At 45.2% G+C, this 23,748-nt stretch overlaps 1 protein-coding gene across 1 annotated transcript in view; it reads left to right on the plus strand.

Annotated features, from left to right (window-relative positions):
* EXOC4 (exocyst complex component 4) overlaps positions 1-23,748 on the plus strand; it is a 1,933,985-nt gene that overhangs the window by 1,781,359 nt on the left and 128,878 nt on the right. The window contains exon 17 of the mRNA XM_085653593.1: positions 2,528-2,687. Coding sequence (XP_085509719.1) covers positions 2,528-2,687 — 160 coding nt within the window. The remainder of the gene's footprint in view (positions 1-2,527; positions 2,688-23,748) is intronic.

Raw genomic sequence — 23,748 nt, forward strand, 5'->3', positions numbered from 1 at the left:
TTACCAAGTCAAGAGATCATGGTTTTAATCCATCACCGTTTTTTAGCTCACTGCACCATCCCAGCTCAGAACCTGGCTACATGCAAATTAGTCTGTACCTGTCCCAGTGCATGATGGGAACAGGGCAAACCAAACTACCAAGCCAATTCTTATACTGGGAAGGAAACAAGCTTCCGGGGACCGGTTTCTGGCATCACAGCCTTCGTCGGCCCGGCTTGCCTGAATCCTGATGGTGCAATGAGCAAGGGACTCACGTCTGAGCATACCCTCCCACACTGATTGTGGATAAAATCGATTTGGGAAAAAGGGGGTGGTGATGGACAGAGTTTCTGAATGATGCAGAATACTCTTACCAAGTCAAGAGATCATGGTTTTAATCCATCACCGTTTTTTAGCTCACTGCACCATCCCAGCTCAGAACCTGGCTACATGCAAATTAGTCTGTACCTGTCCCAGTGCATGATGGGAACAGGGCAAACCAAACTACCAAGCCAATTCTTATACTGGGAAGGAAACAAGCTTCCGGGGACCGGTTTCTGGCATCACAGCCTTCGTCGGCCCGGCTTGCCGGAATCCTGATGGTGCAATGAGCAAGGGACTCACGTCTGAGCATACCCTCCCACACTGAGTGTGGATAAAATCGATGGATATGTTCCCAGGGGGTCGTAAGGGGTCTGCATTTACATGTAAATGAAGATAGCCTGGAAGCACAAAAGGGGCATCTCTAGGCTGTCTTCATTTACACGCAGCACTTAAAGTCCATAACAAATGTGAGGATGGTGCTACTGAGTGGCGTGGGGCAGGGTCAGTGAGCTTGTGAGACAAGAACAAATATCCGCATTTTATTGTTTAAAAAAATATTTGGGTAACTGCATATAAAAACACGCACACACCTCAAATGAAAAATAAATGCAACTTAATATAATCAAAGGGAAATATACTATTTACCTTATGAAGCCTCAGTTAGCTAATGTGATCACTGTAGATGTCTTTGTTTGTGACCACTGAGTTACAGAATTGAATCCTGATCTGTGCTTGTGAGGAATAGTGACTTGTTTATAGTACTACTAGGTCCCAATCTGTAATAGAAAGCACTGTGACTGTCATTATTTGAAAGTTGTATTACACTGTATAAAATAAGATGCTGCAAAATACTGTTTAAGATAAAGCAAGTGCTTTAAATATGTACATTTTAGTGATAGGAATTCAGACTATATTAAGTGTAAATATTTTTTAAATGTGTCTGTTAAAAGGGTGCCCACACTCCTTTTAATGGACACATACATTACCTCTCAAAAAGAATGAATGTTTGTCACTATGAGGTGGAGTGACTCTATTGATTAACACCTACACTGGCTCCAACCATTGCACACATTTACATTTCTTTCAGGTAGTGGGCACCTTGGTGAGAAGGCATGTTTCTTCTGTAGTTCTTCTGTAGTTCTCTACTATCTGTTTCGCAATACAGGTGCCCCCCCCCACCCTCTGTGAGTGGGCATGGAGCCCCAGTTATAGCCGCCTTACTATGAAAAAGACCATGTGGTGGGCATTTTCCTTGCTAGCATTAAAGCCCAGGTCACCATTGTTGTGCACGGGACAGGGCCCAGCAACAAACAATGTGCCTTTTTGTTATTTTTTACACAAAGCAGCAGAAAGCCTGCTATGGGCACCTGGCCTAGAAGTAATGACCCTGCTGAGTGGGCAGAGTAGACAGCCTGCTTCTCAGAGCTGTAGGTATCATTGGTGCTGCAGCTGCATTATAGACCCTGGGCATACTTCCTGCACCCGTGTTTCTTTGAGCCTTGGAGCAATGGTCCAAGGGAGGGGGGAAATAAAGCAGATGAGACAGTTTGATTTGGGCATCAGAGAGATGAGAGGAGTGATAAAAGATGAGAAGGAGAGGGATGGTGTGAGGTGGGAGCCCATGTTGTTAACAATGGTCAATGGCGGCTGCAAGGCAGCAGCTATACTTATTGAAATAGGTGCAGTGACATAGCATTAGTGCAGATGGCATCCTCCGTGCAAAAAACGGGGGAAGCATGCAGTAGCTTATTTTCTTTCAGAAAGAGACTGGACTTGTTTTGAGATTGAAGTGATGGTCAGACATGGTGGGGAAGGAGTGAAAGAAGAGGAGATATCCTGCTTCTCAGTGCTACAACCATAATTAGTGCAGCAGGTGTAGATCATTGGGGCCCACAGCACCCCAATTATGGGGAGTAGTATTTTTGGTCCATTATGTTCATATTTGATCCTGTTGCTTTTTTTACAAATCCCGCATTTAGTGTGGATTACGAGCTACAGAAAAGCACCCCAGAATTGACCTCTTGATCCCCGCCCCTTGTAATCATCTGTCCCCCTCCTCCTCCCCAAATCCTTGTCATATAGTTTTGGAGGCGGGCCCAACTTCAAAACATTTTGCTTAGGGTGCTCTCAGAGCAAACAAGCTTGAAGACCTCTGATGTAAGCCATTGCCAATCCAATTAGTCCCCGGTTCACCAAGCTGAACTCTTCTCTCTCCTGCTGCCAGGTCTTGGACACTTGATTTCCTGTATCCTCATCAATGGTGCCCAGTACTTCAAACGCATCAGTGATTCTGGCATCAAGAAAATGTGCCGAAACATCTTTGTGCTGCAGCAGAATCTCACCAACATCACCATGTCCCGAGAAGCCGATCTGGACTTTGCAAGGTAGAGATGAACATGATGGATTCAATATTCATTATTGTTTCTTTAACTATTTAACTATCATTAATTAGTATTTTAATATAAAATATAAACTAGTTTTTTTTTTATATATATATAGCTGGAATAATGTAACATTTTTGAAAGAATCTGTCATACACATTGATAACGGAATAAAGCTGAAATTGTACATGTAAGTCAGTAGGAAAGTTAAGTCTGTTTCATGACAATGTTAAAACGCTATCTTGCACAGTGGTAAAAATTAAATGTTCCGAAAGACAATCCAGAAAAGGTCATTAACAAAACAGCAAAAACTGTCAGGATTCTTGATTTTTGTGGAAAGATGGGCACAATTTTTTGTGTGCGTACAAAGAGGGCGTAATGTGTGCAGAAGTTGGTCATTTTAAAGCGCCTAGGTGGTCAAATGCTAGAAGCTGCCAGATGGAAACAAGTAATAGTGCAAGAGGTGAAAATCTCAAAAAGGGGGCTTTGGTGTTAGTTCCTCTCATTGTTTGGTCCCAACAGCTATGGAAAACCACTATCAGCTCATTAGGTGTGGCCTCATGGTCAGAAAATAAGGCTGTGTTTATTCGAATGTGTCCCAGCTAGCAGGGTACCCTCAGAAAAAATGTTCACCCGCTAACCTTTGAGCCATCTGTGACATTAGTTGCTGCCAGATTGTAGAAATCTGGAACACCTAAAGCTCCCTGCTCAGCCCATAATTGCAATTTCTTAAGTGGTGCCCTGTCCACCCAGCCCCTTTAAATTCCATTTCTTGAACAAGGGCGGGCTGTAAAGGAATGTTGAATGGGAATGTGAATGGGAAGCATTACTTGAAAATAGCATGGGAATGGATTTCTACCTGTGCGGAAACAAAGGTGTAGAATAGTATTGATGGAAATTAAAAGGTCAGGTGAAAGTTGCACTTTCAAACCAGACCTAAACATCCATGGAGATTAATGACTGCCATTCTCCCATCTGTGTTGCTGTGAGAGAAAACACCATTAATTATCATGTTATCTAGGACTCTTTAATTGCATTACAGTGTCATGTCTATGCCCCTGAAAGATCAAGTACAGGCAACTGGATAAATAAAATGATCATCGCTGTATGTAGGGCAAACACTTTTTTTGTGGAAGCACAAAACGTCTGCCCAAACAAAACATGTACTCCTGACCTCCAGCATGTGGGTGGAGCCAAAGCCTCTCTCTAGTGATGACATATAACTGTTTGCAACAGCTGTGCTGTCAAGTCCGTCCATAGCACGCATTGGCATAGCCAATAGGTCTCGCCTTTGGGGCCTTAAAAGTGATTAGCTAGAGCTATTGGCTTTGCCAATGCCTTTAAGCTATGTTGTAGAGCATTATGGCTGCTGTGCAGCGTGTTAAAAAGTTATTTTTATTACCTCCTATATAACTATGAAGACATTATGTACAATTGAACAACCCTATTAGAAAAAGAATTAACATTAAAAATGTCTTCTAGTTTTTTGTCTTTGTGACTGGCAACTTCTTCCTGCCTGTGCTTGTATGTTGATTTGATTTAAATTGTATAGAGCGCAACGTTTGCCCGAAGTCGTCTTGGCACTAAGCGTCTGCATGAAAGCTGAGACTGTCTATCGCCTATATCTGCAGGGAAATTGTAAATAACCGGGTTTTAGGATGTTTTCTGAAAATCTACAGATTGGGCTGGGCTCTCAAATGCAAAGGCATTTGGTTCCAGAGGTTATAGGTGAAATGAATATAACTTCTACCTTAAAAAGTAGAATTATGAATTTTTGAAATTACCACTTTTTTGGGCCAGGGCTGATTGTAGGATTCCTATAGGAGCATACCTAGTACATTTTCTCGTGAGAGAGTCCGGACCTGTGAGATTTAGAGCTATATGTACTGTGCAAAGTGCCTTAAATGCTACTCTCTTTTTAACGAGAAGCCAAAGTAATTCCTCCATTGCTTTCAAGACTGGTTCAGACTGTCTGATGTTCCTAAGGAGGTGGAAAACTGCATTCTGCAGTCTTTGGAGTTTTTTTAAGATGCCCTTCTGCGCGCTGGAATAAAGGGTGTTACAATAGTCCACTCTTGATAGGGCCAAGGAAGTATGAAAGGAAATATCTTCTTCAAAGTTTTTAAAACAAAGAAGCAGGAAGACATGGTCTGATCTGTGAAGGTAAGTTTAGAATCAAAAATGATTCCCAGGTTCTTTACTTTTAATACTGGGGTAGAGAGATGGCCGAAGGTCTGCGGCCACCAGGAGTTGTCCCAAAAGGAAGTTTCCCTTCCAAAACGGAGCACCTGCGTATTTTCGGAGTTTAGCTTAAGGCAGTGGGTACTCATCCAGTTTACTACTGCTCTCATACAGTTATTAAAACGAGAGGCCACCTCCTCCATGTCACTAGAGATAGACACCACTATTTGGGTATCATCCGCATAGGAGATTGTTGAAAGCCAAAAGTCCTTATCAAATTCGCAAGTGGAGCCACTTAGTTATGAAATAACATGGGACTAAATGAGGACCCTTGCGGGACCCCACAATGTAATAGGAAAGGCTTAGAGAGGAAGTCTCCTAAAGAGACTGATTGCTCCCTTTCATTAAGAAAGGAGTAGTGCAGATTGAGAGCTCAGCCCCCAATATCTACTACAATCAACCATTGTTTCAGAACTGAACAGATCATGGTGTCAAAGGCTGCAGATAGGTCCAAAAGGACCATGCCAGCTTTATCCGTGATGTCCCTAATCTCCTCAGTAGATACAACCAGAGCAGATTCTGTGCTGTGTAATTTCTTAAAGCCGACTGGGCTCTATCCAAGATATCAATTTGATCTAAATATTAATTGAAAGCAATATTTAAATGCATGAAGCTGCAGAATCAGCCAGTAGTTCTTTTTTTCACGTGGATTTAAAGTGGGTTTTTTGATTAGTGGAATGATGGATTCCTTTTTCTACTCGCTAGGAAAGCTCCTTGCCTTAATGAAGTTGTTTAACAGCATGGCCAATAGGTCAGCAATACATTCTGCTATTTCATGAAGCACCTTCTTAGGGACGGGCCTATTGGAGCTCTAAATTTAGTCAACTTTATCAGTTCGACCGCTCGCTCCGTCGTAAAGGATGGAAAGTTGCATAAGGCCAGGGGCGTGATTTCTGATTGACTATCCGCTAAGTTGTCGCTTAGCTGTTGGGTGGGGGTTAAAGTAATTGCAGTACAAGGGCTCAGGAGCATCTGTACCGACTGGAACATATGTATGTTATAGATTTTTGTTTTGTTATGGGGAGGGGGGATAAGGAACAGAAGGTTGGAGGTTGGGAAATAGTACCTGAATTTCAATACAAGCAGCGTACGGACACTAGGGGAGGATCAACAGATGCCTGATTCCGAGGGCAGACTGAGATGGTGCTGAGTGATGCTGAGGTGGTGGTGTGCTGGTGCTCAGGTGATGCTAAATGATAGTCAGGTGATGCTGAGGTGGTGGTGTGCTGGTGCGGAGGTGATGCCTGCTCAGGTGGTGCTGAGTGATTCTGAGGTGATGCGGAGTGATGCTGTGGTGCTGTGTCATCATGAGGTGGTGGTGCTCAGATGAGGCTGTACTGATGTTGAGGTGATTCTGCGCTGATGTGGAAGTGATGCTGCATTGATGCTGAATTGCTGTTTAGGTGGGGTTGTGCTTGTGATGAGGTGGGGTGGAGCTGTGCTGGTGGTGGTGCGCTAATGCAGAGGTGATGCTGTGCTGATGCAGAGATGGTGCTGATGATGAGGTGGTGCTGCTCTGATGCTGAGGTGGTGGTTTGCTGTTGCTGACGTGGTGCCAAGCTAATGCTGTGCTGGTGCTGAGTTATACTGAGATGGTGGTGTGCTTGTGCAGAGGTGGTGCGCAGGTGTTCAGTGATACTGAGGTGGTGCCGAGTGATGGTTTGATGTGCCCAGGTGGTGCTGTGCTGGTGCTCAGGTTGTGCTGAGTTGGTGCTGTGATATTGCTGAAGTGCTGTTGCGCTGGTTCTGAGTGATGCTGTTGTGGTGGTGAGTCATGCTGAGGTGGTGATGCTGTGCTGGTGCTCAGGTGGTGCTGAGTGATGCTGAGATGGTGCTGAGGCTGAGGTGATGCATTGATGCTGAAGTGGTGCTGAGTTGCTGAGGTGAGGCTGCACTGGTGGTGGTGCACTGATGCGGAGGTGATGGTGTTCTGATGTTGAGGTGGTGCTGCACTGGTGCTGAGGTGGTGGTGCGCTGGTGCTGAGGTGGTGGTGCGCTGGTGCTAAGGTGGTGGTGGTGCGCTGCAGTGGTGGTGCACTGATGTGGAAGTGGTGCAGTGCTGATGCTGAAGTGGTGCTGCACTGATGCTTTGGTGGTACTCAGGTTATGGTGTGCTGGTGGTCATGTGGTGCTAATTTGGTGCTGGGGTGATACTGCACTGGTGCTGAGGTGGTGCTGGGCTAATGCTGAACTGGTGCTGCATTGGTGCTGAGGTGGTGCTCTGCTAGTGCTGAGGTGGTGCCGCGTTCATGCTGTTGTGGGGCTTCACTGGTTCTGAATTGGTGGTTGTCCACTAATGCGGAGGTGGTGCTGTGCTGATGCTGTAGTGGTGCTGGGTGATGCTGAGGTTGTGATGTACTAATACTGAGGTAGTGCTGCGCTGGTAGTGAGGTGATGCACTAGTGCAGAGGTGGTGCTGCTCTGGTGGAGAGGTGGTGCTGTGGTGTGGTTGTGCGCTTGTTCTGAAGTGGGGCTGAGGTGGTGCTCTGCTGGTGCTCAGGTGCTGCTGAGTGATGCTCATGTAGTGCTTTGATGGTGCTGCTGAAGTGGTGCTGAGTGACCCTAACTGGTGCTGCGCTGATGCTCAGGTGGTGCTGTGGTGGTGCTCAGGTGGTGTTGCTCTGTCTAGTTGCAGGATATATTGTTAATCAACCTCGCATTACATGCTGCGTTTGGAGAGCACGAGGAGGCATCCCTTGATATTGGTTTTGTTTCAACAATAATTAAAACCTAAAAGAAAGCATCAAAAGTTGAAAGTGTGCAACTTTAAGCCAGCGGCGGCTCCTCCGTTATGGCCGAGGAGCATTCCCCCTTCCCCCCCTCGCCAGCAGATGCAAAGGTTGAAAAATAAAATGATTATAAAACAGGTTTATTATCATTTTTTTCTTCTTCACAGGTCCGAGTCTTGGGGATGGGGCAATTGCGATGACAGGCATGGAGGAGGAGTGGTGGTCACTGCTGCAGGTGCGCATATGGATTTGGACGGCTGTCTTAGGACATCCAAACCGACATGCGCACTGAGATGTCTCCAACCTGAGCTGCGCTGCCGGGTTGGAGACATCAGGCTCAGTCTCCCACTCCCTGTGGGAGCGCAAATCCAGCCCACTCAGGCCAATTACGGCACTTCTCTCATGCTGCCAGCAGCATGAGAGCAGCGTCTGGATTGGCTGAAGGGAAGTGTGGGAGCCTTTGCTGCAGTGGAGCCAGAAGAGCAGTGATGCGGTGGGCAAGTACTTTTTTTGTGTGTTGCTGTTGTCGTCCACCCCCTCGCCTCACCACCTTTCCCTGACAGCAGCCGCTGCTACTTAAAGCTGCTTCCATTTTCCTAATACTGAGCAATAAAAGCATGTTTACCTCTTTAACCATATACAGATAATCACGCTGTAAAAAACACAATGTAAATAGGTTAATCCTGCTGTCTGCCAACTTCTTAAATTACACTTCCATTAGGTAAGTATATTATTTAAGGATTGGACATTTGAGCTAATGAAACAAAAATGTTACGGGATGAAAAACAACTAAGCTTCCGGCTGGAAAGTACTCTTGAAATCAAAGATAGTGGAAAACGAGATGAGGACGTGATTTGCTGCCCTCAGCTGATCGCGTTCGGAAAGTTTAAACAAGCCAAGGCAAAAGAAAAAGTAGTGCGCCGAGACTAACTTATATGGTTGATAGTGAATTGATCCATGTAACAGGGCCAGTTTCCAGGGTGTGGCCAAAACAGCAAAAGGTGGAACAAATGTAAATTGTTCACCAAGGCACATGAAGGAATAAATAGAAACAGATGTGCGTACTGAAAGCCCATACAGTATATAATGCATGTCTCAAGAGACAGTGCATGCAGTGCCTGGGTGAGACCAAAAAAGGAGTACTTCTCAATGAACAGTAGGCTTCTGATATAGTGTAAAACAATATGGGAAAGTCGCCATCATAGGGAAAGCTATGCAAACCATTACTGAGCATGGGAGTCTGTGTGAGAAGCTTCCCTCGCTGCCCATAGTCAGTTGCAACGAGAATAAACCTGATTTGTTCTACTTTGCTCAGAGCCCATGTTTAAGCTCTTTTATTTTAAGTAAAACGTCATTCACATTTAGATAGATTGGGTTCTCTTTGCCTTCCAGTGGCATCTATTGTTCCCTCTATGAGTCCTAATACTTCAGGCCAAAGCAAACAGGCCTGGCAATAGTGGGCACCCTTTTATAGTATTCCCTGCATCAAACATTAATGAGAGATGGCTCTGCTGTTCTTACATGTGCCAGTTGTTCCATATATAACATGTTCGAGCAGTGGTATTGCACTTCTACCCCTTGAAGATCATTATGCACTCCTTCCCCATGAAGATCTGGGACAGAACTATTCACACACAGTGACTGAATGTACTTCAACCCCATTAGACTTTCCTTAGCCAACTTCTGCCCAACCAGCCAGTGAGTCCCAATAAAGCAGTTATTAGCACATATTCAGCTTGGGTTTTTATTTATTCCAGTGTGTACCAGAATGCAGTTAATATGAGTATCTCATGAAGAGTATGAGCTATAGTGACCTATCAAAAAAATCACATGCAACAGCTCAGTTCCAAAGTCAAGCAGCAGTAGCTCTGTTCTTTAACCTAATATACTTGTATATTGGGTTATAGAGTCCATTTATTACAGAATCAACATGCATGAGTTAATTTGATTTGACAAGAGTCATACCCTGTTCTTAATGTGGAATAGGCACGATTAGAATAAATGTCACTTTACAGTTGCCAAGTCAAACACTAGAGTACATCTCCTCTCTAGGTTGCTAGTTTACAGTGTTCATTTCAGAGATAAAGGAGATGCTACCAAAGAGTTAAGCAAACATTGGCCAAGCCAATAGGTCTCACCTTCAGGATGCGAACTATTGGCGTTGCCATTGTTTAACTATGTTGTACAGCAATCAGACTGCCGTGCAGCATGGCTTAAAAAAGCATTGACAAAGCCAAGAGGTATAGTCCTTGAAAGCTTTTGGCTTTGTCGATTTTCTTAGCCATGTTGTACAGCAGCACTGCTGCTGTGCAGCCTTTCTGAAGGTAAAAAACATGGGGGAGCAGGTAGCTACATGGAGTTTGGGCATAAGAGGGGGAAACGGATGGAGCGTGTGAGGGGATGAGGGGAAAAAAGCACTATAAAGTATCCAACACTGTCCGTGTCATAGAGCTTTTGTATTTTTATTAAGGGGTGGGAGTGCGGCAACATGGCGAGAAGGCAGAGGGACAACAACACCACAGACAGATGGGAGCAAGTAACAACACAGACAGCAGACGAGGGAAAGCAACAGCACAGACAGCAGGAGGGGACAAGCAATGACAAGGGAAAACGGGAAGTGCAAGCAGCAACAAATACAGCTGGGGGACAAGAAACACAGAAGGCGAAGCACCATTGAGGAGAGGGGTAGGAGCCAGAAGCAACACAGAGGATGAGTACACAGTGAAACTGCTGAAAGAGACAAGCACTCTAGTAGAGTTCTTAGACAAAAAGAGAAAAGCAACATCTGATTAAGTGAGCAGTGAAAGAACACAAGTACTTGGGCCATGCTCCAGGAGAGGAATAAAGCCAAAAAGCCGTAGTGAATGCTGCATGCACCAGCTTAGAAAAAGCAAGCAAATGAAAGTGACAATGAAACCAGCCAATGGTAAGCAAAGAGTGGCCTCTCAGCCACCTGTAAGTAAGCAAAATGTATCTCAAGCGACAACACATGCGCTGTTTCAGGTGAGACATGAAAAAGCCCTCTGTTGAAGCCACGTAAAATGTGCATGCAAAAAGCATGAGTTGATTACATATCACTTATGAGGGGGCACAAGGTGGTATACAGGTCCACTCACAATAGAATGACATATTTATGTATGTAACGTTTTTATTTTGGCCAGCTCTACCCAGGTTGGGTGTCTGTGCACTTTAATTAATATCGCCTTTAAAGAAGATAATTCTTGTGTACAAAAATGTTGAAACAGTTAAAGCAGAAAAGTGGTTTCTCTGTGTTACTTCTTTTTTACTTAGAATTAAGGGGTGCTAACGCGATGGGGTATGGGCCCTTTTCTCTAATCCCCTGCATGCAATCTTTTTAGGATGCTTGAAGTATAAGAGAGTTAGGTTCAGTTCAAATTCACAATTACAGTGCAACCCATTTGGTCACACAATAAGGCTCAAAGTCAATGATAAGATTAAGTATGGCTTTATTACAAATTGAAAGCCAGAGTGATATAAATCAATCTCAGAAACAGCGCATAAAAGTCCAAAATTACTGAAGGGTAACCGAATCGGTGCACAAAGTTAATCCTGAGTAGCAAATAACAAAGGAGGACTTTGGTTACAATCGTACACAGAATAAAAAAGACAATATGATGTTGAGATTGAAAGTTTCGGACTTCCTTCCTATTATGCATGAGGAAGTCTAGTTCTCAAATAACCTACCCTAAAAGTGCTAGAGGGACACTAATTAGATCCTTGAGAATAGAAAGGTGTCAGTGTAGGAGAACTTCTGTAGAAGTTCTTCAAGCAAAAGTATCGCATAGCATGAAGCCACACAATAAAAGTAGCGTATAGAGGTCTGTACCTGTCTAAGTCTGGAAAGAATCTCTGCCCAAGTCAAAGAGCATCACCTAGTTATACCCACAAGAAACCTTTCTAAATCAGTCTCAAAGGTCCAATTAGTGACCACCTTCAAACAGTGCTTTCTTGGCAGACACACTTGTAACTTTTCTTATTTGATCCACATATTCAAGATGATCTCTAATTCCTTCTCCCCATTCCACACGAACAGTAGTCCTCCCTTCTGCTCGCTAGTTTTTATTACCTTCAACTCCCTTCACGTTTCCCCTATCTTTTCACCCAATGAGGCTTCCTCCACCCATTAGATCATCGTACCAGCCACCTGCAGAGGACAGAGAAACACTACATCGAAAGAAAAACATTCCCTGTTTAAACATTGCGAAATCCAAATGCTTAAGGCCTCTGGTTAAGTTAGCATGATAAACTCCAGTACACGTTGTAATTGTATTAATACGAATACATAGGCAATCGCACTATGTGCATGAACGCAATTCTTACGAATACATATTCTGTTACATGAAACATGCAAAAATACTCATGTGTAGCTAGGTGAATACATGAAGATTAATCAATGTTATAAACACGTTTGCATATACTGTATCTCGTGGTTACTGCAAGAGAAATATTAGTGCACACACATTAAATGTCAGGATTACATAGCAAATGCACTTTCTACATGAATTTAAGTTCCACCCACTCCATTAGTCAAGTTATACCACATGAACACATAAGGCCCTCAATATACATATATGTGGCCTGGTCAATAATAATATGGGTGGAGCTACATTTACACTGCTCCAGGGGAAAGCAGCCCCTCTTTGTAAAAAAAAGGGGGTGAGTTCACGTGCTACCTTCTCTACACTAGTGTCCTGAATCGTGTACCTTCTGCAGACAAAAGGAAGGCCTGGGACCAGGTAATCTGACACACGTTGGTCAGCAAGGTGGTTTCTTGCATCCCCTCTTCTCTAAGGGGAGGGGATGTAGTAGCCTTATGGCTAAAGTGGTCGACCTCGAAGCTGGGGAACCGGGTTCGAGTCTCGCCAACGACGCTCAACATCCTGTGATTATGGTCAAATCACTTAATCTCCCCGTGCCTAAATTAAAAAAAAAATTCAAATGAATGTCCTGCTGTAACGAAACTGGTGCATGTAAAGCGTTCTGATAGCCGATGTCCCAGGGTCTAGTTCGCGCTATATAAAACTCTAAAAAAAATAAAAAATATATGTTTTAATATTGGCCAACAGGGCAGCGGGCATATTCTTCCTTGCATGGGAGGTGCGTAGAAGTGTCTCTCTTTGGTAAGTGCACTGCGAAAACTTCCTGAAACAAGAGCACTTCTTTCCAACTTCAGCTTTTTTTCTCGCTCTTCTTCGTAAGTGTGACTAGCACTTTTCAGAAAAAAGGCGGACTGCAAAAGGAGTAGGTTGGTTCATGCTGCTGCTCCCGCAGTCCGCTAACTTGTGCATAATGAAATCTTGTACAGTACAATTGGGCTCGGATTGGAACGCGCCTTGATAATGCCAAGGTCAAGCAATAATATGTAATTACTGTCTTACACAGCATTAAAACTTGAGAAGGCCCCCGAAGACTACCTCCTGTCTGAGAACTCAGTAATGAAAGAGTGTTAAACCAAGTGTATCTTAATAGACTTTTCATGATTAATGACTTCTGTGGAACGGATAGCTTTGTTAGCGCTGAAACCAGTAGGGACGCTGGGGCGCTTTGTTGGCCCCCTGCGGCAGAGGAAGACTTGGGGGTGCTCAGTCAGGCCTGCTGACCTGAGGATTTTAATGCCACTAAGTGCTTGATTTTATGGAGCATAAGTAACGTACATATATGCTGTTATCTGGAAATGTCTATCCCAGATAATGTAGAAGAATGAACCATCATGCAAGGTTGTAACCCTCCTTCCTCCGTATACAATCCCCATCAGTACATCTGGTTCGAGCTATAAGTTCTTTCTGTGATTAACCGATGCTCATTATTAATGTATTTTTCTGATCGGGCGGGGGCGCTTGGAGCTCTCTCCTGGTCAGACCCAATGGAATCTTGTCCTGTTCCTGTGGATCATTATCGAAGCGGTGTGCGTCCTTCATGGCTTTGGCAGTGGCTACCGCTCACCTCCCGGCTCCTTTCGAGCACACCTGGGCTGTGCGAAGGTACGTTGGGCTCTTCCCATCCCACATATACCCAGGAGCCTTGCTGTGGTCTGCTGTGTGCCATCTCTTTTGAACACTCCCTGCTTATCCCCAAATCAGGCACCTTTACACAGTGTCACCATTTGGGACGCCTTCCTATACACATTGTGGTGATGAAAGCTTTTAAGCATGCAGCGTAAGACACATTTCTTCTAGCTTTTACCTGCGTTAGAGTTTTGTCAAGGTTCCACTGTGTGTCATTGGAAACAGACAGCAGAGTGCTATGTTCATTGGCTGTGTTTTACTCTGAAAGTCTCTCTTGTTAGCCTTTGAGGGAATTCTTTCAGCAGCCTCTGGTCGCTTTCACATACTCTCTTTACCTGACTCTCCTTGTCTCTTGTTGGCCCACTACTCCCAGTATTAGTGAGTTCAATGATTCTTAAGCTATTTCGCTTATAATGTAAGGGTTTGCATCTTTTCATCAAAGTGGGGCTTAGAATGTGTGTTTTATTTAGAGGCCTCCAAAGCACCCTTTATGGATTTAACCAGGTTAACACTGTGTTGCTCCGCCCTTTCAGTATGCATCAGCAACCCCTACATATCTTCCGAAGGGTTCACTATATGGATTTCATATCTGTGCTAATGACACCCAGTTATACTTTCATTTGTTAATCATTATATGCAGGGTTTTAAGTGGGATGAAAAAACTAGGGGGTCTCTCAAAGGCGCGTGGCCAATGTAATTAACAGCGTGGCTTAAAAACTCACAAGCTAATAATCTGTGCTTAGCATAGTGTGCCTCCGGACTTGTATTTTACTGTTTCTGTCATTTCATCCAGTTCTATGATACAAAAAGTAACATCATACCTACAACAAGTCAGGACTATTGGCTTTGTCACTGGTTGTTAGTTGCGTAAGATGAATAAGCAGCAACTATGGCTTGTATATATTATTGAAAAAGCTTCCACCTAAAGCCCTGGTGACACCACGACAATGTTGTTTCTCCTCAGTTTTAAAAAGAGAAGGGAAATCCAGAGAGAAAATGACACTCTGGGGTTGTAGGCTGGGCGGAGCAGAGCGTGTCAGGAGTTGGAGGCTGGGCGAAGCAGAGAGTATCAGAGGTTGGAGGCTGGGCGGAGCAGAGTGTGTCAGGGGTTGGAGGCTGAGTGGAGCAGAGTGTGTCAGGGGTTGGAGGCTGAAAGGAGCAGAGTGTGTCAGGGGTTGAAGGTTGGGTGGGGCAGAGTGTGTCGGGAGTTGGAGGCTGGGTGGAGCAGAGTGTGTCAGGGGTTGGAGGTTGGGTGGAGCAGTGTCTGTCAAGGGTTGGAGGTTGGCTGGAGCAGAGTATGTCAGGGGTTGGAAGTTGGGTGGAGCAGTGTGTGTCAGGGGTTGGAGGTTGGGTGGAGCAGAGTGTCAGGGGTTGGAGGCTGGACTGAGCAGTGTGTCAGGTGTTGGAGGTTGGGTGGAGCAGTGTGTGTCAGGAGTTGGACGTTGGGTGGAGCAGTGTGTGTCAGGGGTTGGAGGGCGGGTGGAGCAGTGTGTGTCAGGAGTTGAAGGTTGCGTGGGTGGAGCAGTGTGTGTTGGGTTGGAGGTTGTGTGGAGCAGTGTGTGTCGGGTTGGAGGTTGGGTGGAGCAGAGTGTGTCAGGGGTCGGAGGTTGGGTGGATCTGCATCGATGTACTTTTTGCCAACTTGAGAGCGATCTCCTATTGCAGCTGAAAACATGGTGCCCGATTCACAAGCAGCCTCCGCAGTCGTGTGGAGTCTCTGCAGTCATGGGGGAATCTCCACAATGCGGAGATTCCGCCACAACTGCAGAGCCTCCGCCATGACTGCGGAGCCGCTGCCATGACTGCGGAACCGCTGCCATGACTGCTGAGGCTCTTTGGGAATCTGGCCCATGTTTTTTTCTTCAGCTCTTGGAAGCTTCCTGAAGTTTTTCTCTTGATTTATTTGGTCAAATACTTAAATACCAGGTTCAGATTTCAGCATTCTTGAAAATAATGTAACATTCTTTAAAGGGCAGAGGTGATAGTGTTGCAGTCATATCACAATACCACACACTCTGTGAGTCACTGTATTCCCATGCTCCAAGCACCACCGTTTGATGGCTGTGGGCTCCTAAAGGCCTCTTCGTGGCTCTGGGTAGTGCGCTTCCTTGCTCTGTCCATCTCCTGTAAAGCCACTGGATGTTTTTAGAATTTTACCTCAGTGAACATGACACATGTGTCCACTGAGGGCTGACATGATTCTGACCCAGAGCATGGCTCGGAGATCACCAGAGCATGTTAATATTCCCCTCTCTTGCATCAAGGCCTGGGATGTGGGAGACCGACAGTGGAGGCAACATTACTCTGTACCGGGGAGGGGGAGGTGGGTATTCACCAATAACACTTGAGAGGGGGTTGCCAATGTGCTCAATACTGGTGAAGTTTCTGCAGTTTCCCATACCTGGAAGTCTTTTAGCCATTATCGTGTCTGGAACATGCAGGAAACACCTGGAGCTTTGTGTTGAGAGTGTGTACGTTCACTGGAGTAGGTTGGGTTGCTGGACTGGTTTGCAGTGGCGGCTCTTCTGCTGTGGCGGAGGAGCGTCGCCTCACTGTTTTCAAGCTGTGCGAGAAGCAAAAACATGAAACGATAACTTTCAGTTATTATCATTTTATGTTTGTGCTGCTTTTCCCGGCGGGCAGGGCTGCTCTGCTTTCGAAGCAGGGCAGGAAGGAGTGGTTTGCCCGCTCCTAAGTGCTCAATGACTGTTTGATCGGCCCTCTTGGGCCTCCCAAACCAGTCATGCGCACTTTCCCCCTTCTCCATGCAGGCTGCATTACAGCCTGCACGGAGAACATGCCCACCCCTCTAGCCCCTCTTAGGGGAGGGAGCCTGACTGCCTGCTTCCAGTTCCTGAAGACAGAGGCAGGAGCAGAGACGCAGGACACGGCAGCAAGGTAAGTTATTTTTTTAATTATGCTCACTTTCGCAATCGCGACACCCCACCCGCGAGCTATGCCGGCCGCCACTCCTGGTTCATTTATTGTAAATAGAGCTGTATAGTATTAGACCAGGTGTTGATGAGGACCTGAGGAAGGACCATTGCATTGGAGCACAAAGAGACTTGAAGCAGCTGTTCAGCATAAGGAAACTCACAGCACATCAACACAGAGGGAAATTTCCTCACTTTCATGACATCACCAAAGGGAAGACTCCTTCTTGCCTAGCCTCTTTCTGTCTTCGGTGAGAGCCTGTGGGTGCCTTCCAGTTATTGTCAGTAGCTTGGGGAGGTTGCTCTAAAGAAAATACCATTTAAACAGCTGGTCCATACCCCATGACGTTTATAGTGTCCAGCTTTATTCTTCCTTGTCCTGTGTCAGTAGCAAGTAGCACGATCCTCTGGGGTGTCCTGCCTCTAGAAACTTAAGATTGTGATCAGTGGGCTCTGAGGTACTGGCCCACATTCCTTTTCTGTCATCTGAGGGTATTTTTTTTTTTTTACTTAGTTTTATATAGTGCGAACTTGACCCGAAGGAATCGGGTATCAGAGCGCTTTACACGAGCACCAGTTGTGTTACATGAGGACACATTCATTTTTGCTAGGCCCAGGGAGATTAAGTGATTTGCCCAGAATCACAGAATGTTGCGCGTCCTTGCTGAGACTCGAACTCGGTTCCCCAGATTTGAGATCGACCGCCCTAGCTGTCAGGCCACGTATTTAAGTGCACTGGCACCTTGACCAACAGCTACCTTCGTACAATTAGCTCAGTAGCCACAGGACTTGTGTGACTCTGTTAACTGTGCCTAGACACTAGACTTCCTGTAACAGGATCTGTTGTGTTACCCATGATGAGCTAGATAGTGTCAGGTGGTTTAGCCTTCCCCAGTAACCATGCCAACATTCTTACAGGCCTTTCTCCATCCCTTTATTTTTTTGTGAGGGCATGTTTCCCCATAATTTGTACCTCTCTATTGGCTGCATACCTGAAGCTTAGAATTAATTTTTGATAGGAATGTTTTGTTTTTCATGCTGTAATATTGAGAGTCTAAGCTCTTCAAGTTGAATTCTAATCTATGCAGTCGATTGTGTATATCTAAGGATGACAAGTTGTTCGGCCGTTATAATGTGTCTACTGTAGGCCTTAAAAGCCTCCCATACCAGTTCCACAAACAAGCACATGAGATTACAGACTTACCCAACTACTACACTGGACAAGGAAAAGAAAGGTTCAGTCGACGGCTAGTAGAGACATAACTCCGATTGAACACCTATTTCACAATAAACCCCAAAAAACGGAAAGTCTCTCACTTGTACTATAATAAACCAAGAACAGACTGACCTATGTCCCCCTCCCCCACTTACATGTCTGCCTGTGGTAGACACCTGGGCCGGGAGATCTTGGCTGACACTTGGAGAATGATATGGACCAGGGCAGTGAAATCTTCCATTTGTGTAAAGCACAGAAACAATGCATACAAACTTCTCATTAAATGGTACCTCACCTACACCCAAGCAATAAATGGAAGTCCAGCCTCTGTTGGAAATGGGATGTAGGGAGATAGGCGACCTGCTACACACGCCATGTGGTGGCCTTGCTCAATCTGAACCTACTGGGAGAAGGTACCTCACGTGGTGGAGGCAGCCACAGAAGCGATAATCCAGATGGACCCTCTTCATCTTGCTGGGTGCCCAGGGGAGAATTCTACATACCCACTGACATCCCCAAAAGGCATATTTACTCGTTACCTACTGTTGGTGGCCTGCTTAAAGCTGGCCCAATGTTAGAAACAAGTCCTCATCCCCGGTTACATGTCTGGTGGGCGAAAGTATGGTCTATTTATTCAAAAGAAAAATTGCATTAGTGCATGACACCGCACAAATTTGAAGAAATTAACAATGGTTCCCTTCCGAACATTTATTAAAACAGGGAAGCGATACAGAGGGGATCCTACGAGCAGGCCACCCGCCTTCCAACGCACAGACAGGGATGGAAGGTCCTCAACATCAGAATCCAACTCTTCTGATGAAGGGGGGACCCGCGGCCATGCTCAACCCACTGGATGATTGCATACTATAAGGGACTGCTTCTTTGAATTGTGGCAGTCACTATTAGAGGGTTCTCTTAACGGCCTGCGGAACTTAGAGTAAAATTGAAAAATGAGATGCGCTTGTTTGTACTACACATAATACGTGCTATATTCTTAATGTTCTACGAGTTGATACCACAGTCCCTGATGTTGAAATGTGTAACAATAGCCGTGGATGTACATAAAAGGTATTACAAATAGCCTCCCATAGTGTGGCATATGTATCCATTAAATCTTTATTACGATGGAAAATTCAGTAATTTATGCACGAATTTTGCTTTTGAAGATTAAATTGAGTAGAGCCTCCGTGGAGACCTTCCATTTGTTGCTACAGAGAGCATTGAACGAGCAGCTAGAGTTAATAATACAGAGAATGCTCTGGGCGTGTGACGTTTCAGAAGCCTATTGCGTAATCTTCCTCGATACACACCAATAATCTGTATGTGAAAATGTGATGTGGACTGTGGAATAGTAGGGGTGTGCCTTTTCAGGGCCCCTCTTCGCTCTTCCAAAAGGTGCCAAGATCACCTGTCAGTCCTTGTCTTTTGGGGATTATTCAGCCCTCTTAACTTCCAGGATAGAAGGGAGATGGTTTTAGTTTCATGCTAGGGGAGTCAGTATCACCAATATAATCCCCCTTTATGTGCAGCTCCTTCAATGTTTCCTTGTTTTTATGCCATTAACTTAATACATCCCCATCCCCACTGACCTCTCCAACTGTGAGTGAATCTATTTCATCTTCCATTGTGAGAACCAAAAACAGATTGGATCTCTGTGTGCTACACACTTGTGAGCGCAGTATCAACGCCTTTCCCCTACAGGGTAACAAAACCAATATAAACGAAGTTTTGAATGTAAAATAAAAACCCAAATCAGCCCTGGGCAGTGTACAGCATTGTAAAATCGTAAACAGTGATTGTGACCTTGGTACACTTTACGCCATCAACCATCTTCGATGAGGGTTAATCGTGGTATTCCCCATCTCTGAGCACCACACAGTTCTCTCTTGCCATAGCACTAGAAGACACAGCTGACCCATATTGTTTTCCTTGCGTGGACATTGTTTTGCACATGACAGAGTGCATTTAGGGTCTGAAATGGCATGTTTTGCCGTCGACCTACACATGTTTCTTAACAGGGTATTGCAAAGAGTATTGTATGCCCTTGCACTTTCTTAATATCTAAAAATTTGTGTTGGGCATGTTGCACTGTTCCAGTAAAGTCCTGATAGATGGCAGAGTCGTAAACCTGGACACGTTTCTCCCTGGCGAGGGACAAGTATGGTTTTCCTGTCATGGTAGATGAGGATACGAGCCAGCATAGGCCTTGCTGCAACCCCAGGTACTGGCTGGCTGGGGCAGTGGGCTCTTTAAAAAACAAAGGTGCTTGTAAAATTATTGCAGCCAAACATATATGAAAGCATAGTCTTAACAAACAGTTCAGGATCAGCCATACTGGTCGACTCTGACAGTCCAAGAATTCAGATATTTGCCGCAGGACCGCACCTAAGGTCTCCATGTTTTTTGCCGCTGTCGCTACCAGGGTGTTTCCCCTTGTAAAAAGGCTTGTAATATTGGCTGTACAATCGTCTTCAAGGTCCAAAATACTTCATTCTCCTTCACCCAGTTGGACTTGTTTCCTATCCAGTGATCCAGTCTGGTCATTACAGCATCTAGTTTCTAGCCTATCGTTTTGATGTTTGCTTTCAGATCTAGAAGTAGGCGTTTAACCTCCCTGTCAGCCATCGTCGGGTCATTTCGTTTGGCGGTTACGGCTTTTGCGTGGCCTGCTGCAACCGCCGCCATCTCTCCTCCTGTTCTGCATGCCTGTTTACCTGCTGCGCTCCCAGGCACTATCACATACCCTCGCTCGGTGGTGCAACAGCACTCTCTTTCAAGCTGTGACACAAGGCAACCAGGTAGGGTTTGACAGGTGTGCTTCTGAACCTGGCAATGTGGCAGTGTGTCTGCTGCTGATGGTGGTGGGACACAGGCTCCGTACACCATAGCTTTGCCAAATATGTTGGCGTGGGCCCTAAGCCCACATGCTAAGAAAAGAACCACATGGGCATTAGATCTTGTGTAAACCAAAAGAAGCAAACGGCAAACCAAGGTCAAGCACTTCCAGTCCATGTATTGTTGTGATTCATGTGATGGTGCAGACTATTCCCACACCCGCCGTCCGAGGGTGTTGTATCAAGATCAACAAGAGAGAAATTGGAAGGTGCACTCGTTTTAAAGTCAATAATAATGAGGTAAATCACTTATTCCGTACAAAAGTTCTTTTATTCAATCAAATTGTCCAAAACTGGCACACAGCCAACGCGTTTCGTTCCCAATTCTTTGCCAGTGGGAACTTCGTCAGGGCTCCTAAATAGTTAATCCACAAATTATCTTCAAGGTAGTAGAGCAAATATCGAGCTCTCTCAGAGCGAGCAGTCCCAGTCGACTGATTAATGAGAACTTCGCCACTCACTTATATTTAGTGAGAAGAAAATATCTTAAATCGATCGAAAAACGTATTGCATGCAGCATAATAACCGGCAGTAACCTGCCGGTTATTATGCTGCAATTTGATTGAATAAAAGAACTTTTGTACGGAATAAGTGATTTACCTCATTATTATTGACTTTAAAACGAGTGCACCTTCCAATTTCTCTCTTGTTGAACTAGATCTTGTGTGTTTAACTGGCTCTGGGCTTGTATGCCCAATCCGTTTTATTAACAGGGTCCCCGACCGGGGACATGAGTGATGGATGGGTGTGTGGTGGGTGTTTGTACAGCATCAAGAAAGGGGTGCCTTGTGACATGTCCAGCAGGACACTACAACTGGGTCTGCTGCAGACAGTGCTGCCCATCCGGCTCAACGCCACCTCCCTTAATACAGAGGGGAGCCTTACTGTCTCCGACGATCTCTAGCAGGGTCACCGCGTTGTAGTATCTCCACGTCACGTCCTCTCAAACACGCGTCTGACTTGGTGGGCGCTCAGCAGTGGACCTCAGACTCGCCAACAGCTGCTGTCGCCATCAGGCCTCCGAGACACCAGGCTGCACTTCGCTATTATACAGTGCTTAGTTTGTAAAATAAAAAAACGTGCTAGGCCTCTCGTCTGGAGGCCACTGCAGCTTGCATCCCACATTGCCCCTACCATGATCCCATTGATAGTAATAACATAACAACTAGCCATCACACTCCTCCAAGTGTGCAAATTCAGACTAAAGCAGGTCCTCAAAGCTATAAGAATGGCTTGGGCGGCAGGTAATAGCCATTTTTTATGTATACTGAATTAATAATTAACAGTTGTTGGGGTCTAAATTAGCCACACAGCGCTGCCTTGTGGCAGTCTGTCACAAGCACGGGTGTTGACAATTCATGCCAGTGCTGAGCACTGGAAACCACAGACTCAAATTAAGCACTGGAACCAATGGCGTGCAGTGTTCAGCAGCCTGCATTGCATTGCTCATCTGGGCCGTGGTGCTGCAATTGTCTGCGGAAAAGGAGGATTATTGAGGGATTCTGCAGGGCCCAGGCGGGAGCACCGCTATCAGATGGGAGTGGCCAAACTGTGACCCCCTCCTGTAACAGGACCTCTGACACCCCCAAGATGTCCTCTCCGAGGAAGGGTGGGCCTTTCTGTTGCTTAAGGTGGTGGGATAGTGGGGAAATGGAAACATTTGAGTTTATAGCATCTTCTGAAGCCAATGCAATACATATACAAGCTGCTCTAATTTTGAGGAGTAATCCAGTGCAACATCGTTTGTAGACAGCGCCATCTCTTTTTAGGTCTCGCCTGACCCAGCGCATGCGCTGGTCTGGCGAGACTTATTGAGAGGGCTCCAAAAAGTGCTACCAGGCCAGCCTAGAGCTACAGTGCATGTGCGCGGGAGTGCGCGCGGCGCTTTACCACGATTACTTTCACTTTCGCTGCCGCACGGCCGCTTTGATGTTTGATCGCGATCACTTTCACAGCCGCACGGCCGCTTCGCATAGCCAATAGGCCTCGCTTTTGGGAGCTTATAAGTATTTAGTTATGCAACTGTTGCATGGCTAAACACTTATAGGGTCCCAAAGGCGAGACCTATTGGCTATGCCAATGCTTGTTTATAGTACTGTGCCGCTGGGTGCTATAATACTGTACTAGGATTTGTGCATCACATGGCAATGTAAGTTGAAATTGAGGCTGATCTACTTTTGCTAGGCACAATTTTATTTAATGTATCTGGCTGATGAACGTGGAGAAGAATCAAAGTACCGTAAAGCCTAAATAATGATCCCATCATGTGAAGGTACACAGCACACTTCCCCTGATTTTACATGCAAGTTGGTGGAGCCCTGTGCTTGCTGCATATGCCTGTAAAGGGATTTGACTAAGGAGGTAAGCTGTGTGTGAGGGCACGTTTAACACAAGGGAAAATATTATTGATATCTGATGAGCTGACAGTACACTCTGCCCTTAGACCATATCTTGATGAAGAACCAATATTTCGCTGCAAAGAATGACGCAATAAACTGTGTCGGACTGCAAAGAACGGAGTAAAATTTGACAGAGGGACATGCATAGTACTTGAATAGATATAACGAATTGAGTGAATTTAGGTTATCAAGCCTGAATGTCATGATAGAAATATGAGGTCCCACTGCACAAGTCCTAAAAAACAATTGGGGGGTGGGGAGGATTAACAAAGTTAGGCATTATGCAAGTGACATCATGGCACATGACATTTACCTTGCGTAACATCGCACGTGAAATTACAGGAAGTGGCATCACAAGCCACGACCTCACAGGAAGTTGCATCACGAGAAGTGACATCCGATTTTAAGACCTCATACATATGTTTAGCAGGACTATCATGAGTACATTTGAGCGCATTGCAGTATTTAACAAATGAGATTTTGTGTCAAGGTTGTGCCAAAAAAAATGACACAAACACAACGCAAAATTTGGGCCTCAACTTATACATTTTTTTTTTAAAACCCTGCCACAAATAAATTGCCAACATGGATAAACGTGGCAGTAAATCAGTTTTGATTAATTGTTT

This window comes from Triturus cristatus, chromosome 4_1 (assembly GCF_964204655.1).
Source record: "Triturus cristatus chromosome 4_1, aTriCri1.1, whole genome shotgun sequence".
NCBI classification, from domain to species: Eukaryota; Metazoa; Chordata; class Amphibia; order Caudata; family Salamandridae; genus Triturus; species Triturus cristatus.